Source organism: Lipotes vexillifer, unplaced genomic scaffold, assembly GCF_000442215.2.
Source record: "Lipotes vexillifer unplaced genomic scaffold, Lipotes_vexillifer_v1.1 scaffold1129, whole genome shotgun sequence".
In the NCBI taxonomy this organism is placed as follows: domain Eukaryota; kingdom Metazoa; phylum Chordata; class Mammalia; order Artiodactyla; family Lipotidae; genus Lipotes; species Lipotes vexillifer.
In genome coordinates, this window is record NW_006789022.1 from 4,012,569 (window position 1) to 4,018,756 (window position 6,188).

The 6,188-nt window shown below is 61.5% G+C and overlaps 1 protein-coding gene across 1 annotated transcript in view; it reads right to left on the reverse strand.

Annotated features, from left to right (window-relative positions):
- Positions 1-5,384, reverse strand: part of MYRF (myelin regulatory factor) — a 28,374-nt gene extending 22,990 nt beyond the window's left edge. Inside the window, exon 1 of the mRNA XM_007462172.1 lies at positions 5,366-5,384. Within this exon, the coding sequence (XP_007462234.1) occupies positions 5,366-5,384 (19 nt within the window). The remainder of the gene's footprint in view (positions 1-5,365) is intronic.
- Positions 5,385-6,188: the final 804 nt, after the last annotated feature.

Here is a 6,188-nt window from a genome sequence, read left to right on the forward strand (position 1 = left end):
CCAGCTGTGGCCACTGGCTGAGTCTCGGCCATTGTCCCGGGGAACGGGGGAGGGTGGGGACCCGGCACAGTGGGAGGCTTGTGCCCTGCCCACACCCTCCCCCTCAACCGTCAATGAGGCACTTGTCAATTCATGCCCCAAACATGGCGGAAATCCCGTCGGCCACGTGGCTGTGGGCAGGGCAGGCCATGGCCTAAGGATGCCGGCCAGGCCTAGCTGATCTGAACCTGGGGCTAACAGGACACAGGTCTGTCCCCCTGCTGTTGAGTGTCCACTCCAGGCATCTGAATCTGAGGGGCATCCTGCCTCCAGGCAATGGCTGGGCCAGGGTAGCAGTGGTCAGGGGGCTGCCCACCTTGGCATCCCCATAATGCCCTAAGGGACCCCTGGGGTCAAAGAGGCCTGGTTGCTAACGCGGGTCCCCCTTCATTGCCGCGTGACCCTCGGCAAGTGACCTGACCTCCCTGTGCCTCAGGTCCCTCCTCTCTCAAGTGAAGGAGATCACTGCATCACGGGGTGGTCGTGAGTCTTCAGTGAGATGGTGGGAAAGCTCCTCACCCCAGAAGGCCATTCCTCAAACTGCTCTGTTTCCACCTCTCTTGGGACTCCCATCTCCTTTCCTGCCCAAGCACAACCGGTGCCATGGTGTTATTCTAGCACACAGTCCAGCCTCCAGGATTTGGCTCTAGCCATCCCCTCTCCAGTGGGTAAGACTTCCGTGACTGCCTGCCTATCCTGGCAGTCCCTCCTCAATCACCCCGGTCACAAAGGGCTCCCAGTGCTGTGGCTCATTTCCCAATATTGACTGAGCTGATCAACGCGCACCAGACTAGTTCACACTGGGACAGGGCACAGAGGGCTCTCACCTCCCTTGGTTTGGACTTTCTATCTTTATTGATTGATTAATACGCCACCTAGTTCAGGCTTCAAGTTGTGACCAGAGCCTTCTCACTCAAACTGCCTCCAGGCCAGATGCTTGATTCTGCAAGCTACGCTTTGCATCTCTGCATCAAATCCCCAATCATCTTGGGGCTGAGTGACAAGGATGTAGCTCTGGAGTCACTGCCATCAGGTCCTTAAATCTGATCCACGGTTGTCTTTGTTCCCTCTCAACTTCTTGCCAAAAATGCGGTAGAGCCCTGACTCCTGCCTGCAGAGACCCAGATCCTCCAGGGGACCTGAAACCTTTAGCCACCCCTGGGCTATAGCTATGTCCTCCCCTAGTCCTCACACAGCTGCCACCCTGTCCTCAGGTCCACACAAGGCTGAACTCACAGCCCGAAGATGCCCGCAAGCCAGGTCCAACAGACCTGGCCCAGCAGTTGTGGCCTCTTCTTAGGGAACCCACATTGGTCCCTAGGGATCTCCACTTTGCTCTGGGGGCCCCCAGCCCTCTCCCACAGGGACTAGGCCAGGCAGGCTGGGGAAGGCCCCTCCCCACAGGGGCAGAGTAGAGACCCTGCAGCTTGAGGTGGGAGCAGGTCTCTACCAGGGTTACCCATGCCCACCTGTGTTCATACACCAGCATGCCCCACAGGCATGTGCATACACAAGGGCACACTCCCAGGCATGTATCCACTGGCACGCACATGATCGTGTACATCCGAACATACACATATGCAGAGGCACACCCCCCGCACACTGACACACACATGTGCACATACCAGCATGCTCCAAGTGTGCTCATTCATTCATTCACACAATTATTCACTGAGCATCTACTGTGTATCAGGCACAGTTCTAGGCTCTGGAGATAAAGCAGTAAACAGACAAAACCTACTGCCAACATGGAGCTGACATTCTGGATGCAGAGTCAGATGACAAGCTAGATGGGTAAAATCCACAGCATTTTAGAAGGTGACAAATGCTACGGAGACAATAAAGCAGGGAGAGGGGCTGGGGTGCGAGGAGGGTGGGGAAGAGTTGCAATTCTAAACAGGGTAGCAGGGAGGGCTTTACTGAGCAAAGATACGCAGGAGGTGAGCCACATGGACATCTGGGAAGCGCATTCCAGGCAGTGGGGAGGCACTGCAAAGGCCCTGAGGCATGTTCACATCTCAGCACACCTCACAGGCTTCTACATTTGTGCCTACCAAGGCTCACTGACCCAATGGCAGGCCCAGGCCAACACACCTCCCCATCAGCTCTAGGTGGAGCCAGTCCAGCTGAGCGAACTCGGTGTCACAGACCCCAAACTCCACCACCAAAGGCAGCCCCCTCCAAGTTAGCAAAGCAGGGGATGGGGACTGCCCCCCACCCCCCAGCCCCCACCAAGGCCACAGACCCCAGGAGGGAGAACCACAGGGGACTGAGATGATGAAGAGGGGAGTGAGGGAGGGTCCCAAACCCTTCAGAGAGACAGAGGCTGCGGTTGTGCATTGCGGGGCTGGAGGGATCTAGGTCACATGGAGGGAAAACTTTCGCACTGATGCAGCCTGGAGTCAGGGGGAGGCCAGGAAGCCCTGAAGCCCCCTGTGCATAGTCCAGGCCAGTGGGGGCTCAGGACCCAACTTCCTTCCCTCCCAGTCCAGGCCTTGGGGGCTCTCACTGCTTATGTCACACAACCTAGATCATCTGAGTGAGGGCTCTGAGGCCCAGAGAGGTCAAGGGGCTGGACAGCAGTCACCCAGCACAGCCATCACTGGTGGGTCAGGACCCTCAGCACGCAAGGAGGAGAGGCCCCCTCCCGCCCCACTCCAAGCTAGCACCCAACTGTGACGGGTCAGGAGACCCGGGATCCCAGCCCAGCTCTGCCGTGGCCGCCCTGAGTGAGCCTGACCCATCGCCTTCCCCTCCTGCCTCAGCAGCCCCCTCTCGGAAGTGAGGGGGCACCACCCACACTTCCACGGAGGCCCAGGACTCCCGGGAGACACCACATTCGAAAACCTCCGGCCTGGGTGTGGCAGGCAAAGACAAAGGACAGTCAAGCCCCGTCCCCCGGCCACCTGCCCAAGGGCCAAGTTCCGAATCTCTGGGGTAGAGGGCGGGGCAGGCCCAGCTGGAGCAGGCATCAGGACCAGGCAGGGCCAGACCTGTCATGGAGCAGAGCTCCGGAGTACAGAGTGTGCTCATCCCTGGAATAAGTAGCCCAGAGAGGGTGAGGGGCTTTCCCAAGGCACACAGCGCCAGCCACAGGCCCCAGCCCAAGCTTGGGGGCACTGACCTACCCATGGACCAATAAATCCTCCAAGTGGGGAGCATAATACCTGTTGTAAGCCTCCCAGGGGAGAATAATCACAATCCAGGCTGACATTCATGGAGTGGAACCGTGCCAGGCACTGCATGAGGCCCTGCTCAAGCCCCTTTTACCTAACCCCCATGGAAACCCTGAGAGGCAGGTACTCCTACTGCAACTGTATTCCCATTCTACAGATGGGAAAATGGAGGCACAAAGAGGTGCAGTGATAGGCCCAGGAGAAGGACCGTGGGTAAGCAGCAGAGCTAGGGACCGACCTTCAGCCCACCCCAGGGAGTGCACATGACCAACACAGACCCGAGGGGCTGCCCAACACGGTGGCAGCAGGGGCTGGAGACGGAGGTAGAGGGGAGGCCCCCCATACACACACTCAGGCTGTGAGGAAAAATGAGGCCCAGAGGAGGGGGCCGTGAGGAGGAAGAAGGTGGGAAAAAAGGGCAGGCAGCCTGGGTGGGGCGGGGCCATCCCTGGTTAATAATTTAGTTAATGATTTCTTCTCCCTGTCCTTATCGAGTGGGCAAAGTCCAAGGGCAGCAGCCAATCAGCAGCCCTGCCGGGCTGTTACCCAGCAGCCTCTGCTGCCAGGGCCCCCCAGTCCTGTAGGCCCTTGGGAGTCAGGGAGCGGGGGCCAGGCCCCCAGGAGGAGGCCGTTCTGCCCAGAGCAGCCTGTCTTTCCCCCAGACACCCTGCTTGGCTCTGCCTAAGACCCCCAGGGGTGCTCTGCCCAGGCCGCCAGACTCAGGAGAGGCCCTGAGGCCAGCACGTCGGAAGCGGCCGGCTCCGGTGGCTCCGCTCCCCTGTACCGAGCCAGGCCCTCACAGAGAGTCAGCTTCCTGGGGTGCGCCCCCCACCCCGCCTCTGTTCACACAGTCATTGTTGCTTCCATTCCTTGGGAACATTTCCTGCCCCCCTCCCACCCCATGTGGCCCTGCGCTGCGTGTTGGGGACAGGGCGATGAGTCAGACCCCTGGCTACCACCTCCCCTCCAGCTGGAGTCAGGACCTTGGGAGGTGGGGCTGGGACAGGAGTCCTCCGGGGGGGCTCTGGGTGGACCCAAGAGGCACTCCATCTCATCTCCTTGAGAGTCAGGGGTCTGGCAGTCTCCCCCATCCACCTACTCCCTGGTCGCACTGCAGACAGACAGGCGGACACAAGGCACAGTGCCATCCCATCACACACCGTGCCTCAGCCCCAGATTCCTGTCCAGGGTGGGCGTCCTCTCCCACAAGCGGTCAGGTGGTCTCCTCCTAGGGCCACCTCCTGCCCTCTGGAGGCAGAGATGCTGGTCCGCATAGGCAGGCCACCCTCCCTCCCCCAAAGCCCTGGTGGCAGAGGGTTGCGCTGAGGCCTGGGTGTCAGCCCTGGCTCACGCTGGCTAACTCCCTTCTCTCAGAGCCGCAGTCTTAGGCCCTGGGAAAGGGGGCCAACGCCACCGCTCCCCTCCCACATCCCAGAGCTGGGGAAGGGTGGCTTTCAAACCAGGATCTGGCGTCTGGGGTCTGTGAGGAGCCCGTCCGCCCTGTGTCCAGTGTATATGTCCTATTCGGAGGCCAGGAGTTCGTCTTTGCTTGGTGGCTAAAAAGAATCACATTGGAAGTCCCTGCTCTGGTCCAGCGCACCTGCCTACCGGAGGAGGGGACATGAGGCCAGAGAAATAAAGTCACCAGGGCAAGGCACCCATCAGGTATGGAGGGAGTGAAAACCCGGCTCCCACCTCCAGCCCTGGCGGGGCTCTAGAGGCCAAGGGAGGTCCCCCAACCTCTCGGTGGCCCTTCCAGCCCAGCTCCCCTCAGTGGCTTCCTCCACATCCACCGGCTTCCTGAGTGCTGATCGCTGCTCACTCGTGCCCCGTGTGCCCCGGAGCCAGGGCCCAGCGCCCCCCCAAGCGTCCCTCTTCCCCAGGGCTGGAGGACGAGGCTCAGCCGCGGGCATCACCAGGACCTGCTCTGCCACCCACTCCGTCTTGCAGGAGAGGAAAAGGGGCCCAGCGAGGGCAAGAGCTCTGCACAGGGTCACGCAGCTGTCAGTGGCCAAGTCTGCACCAGAACCTCTCAAGTCCTATAGGGATCCTCTGATGCTGCCTTGCCCTGTCCCTGACGGGCTCTGGGAGTCCAACGCCCCAGCCGGTCAAGGTGATGAGGGGAACACCTGCCACTGTGCCCCGGTTACCTGCTGGGAGCCAGTGCATCCTGCCCGGAGGGTCCCCTCTCTGCAGGCCCTGTGCCCGCCGATCTGGGCGGCCGCAGCCTCCCTCTAGGGGATTAGCAGGGCAGTCACGGGGGCCCGGCTGTACCAGCCTCGAGGGGGCCGCCCTGTCCCAGCCTCCCACCTGAGGCCCAAAGCGCCTTAGCTTCCAGCCCACCAGCCTGAGGCAGGGTACAGCCAGGCCCACCGCACAGGACCAGGCAGGACCCAGGGCATATGCTTGGTGTGCCTGGAGAGTGGGCCAGGTCACACGAGGGGCCTGGGCACGCCCTGCCCCCTTCAGCCAAGCCCTTTTCCACCTCCAAGTCCAGAGCTGAAAGCACAGACCCTGCCCGCCATACCCACTGTCCTGGGGAGTTGACCAAGGCCAAGCGGGACCCAGGATGAGCGCTCAGGTGTCCCCAGCCCCAATGTGAAGCACCCTCCTCCTGGGAAATACATCCACGTGCGCAAAAGCGCCGCTGGGCTTCCACACTTCCACTCGTGAGCACACTCAGCAGCGCCCCCGCCCAGGGGCGCCCTAACACGCCCACTACGTCCCCCACATGCCGCTGCCCACCGGATTCCTGGCCAGGCCTTCCCCACCAAGTGGCCCCGGAGACCCCAGCCCTCAGCGCCCGCCCCACCTTCCCCCCATCTCAGGCTCTGGGAGCACTTCTCCAGCCCCTGGCTCCCTCCACAGACATTCTTGAGTCTGCTCTTATCTCTCTGGAGGGAGCAGCGCAGCCTCCCCGCCAGGCCAGCCAGGCCGGCCGCATGGCTGAGCCGTGGCGTCAGGCCCCACCCC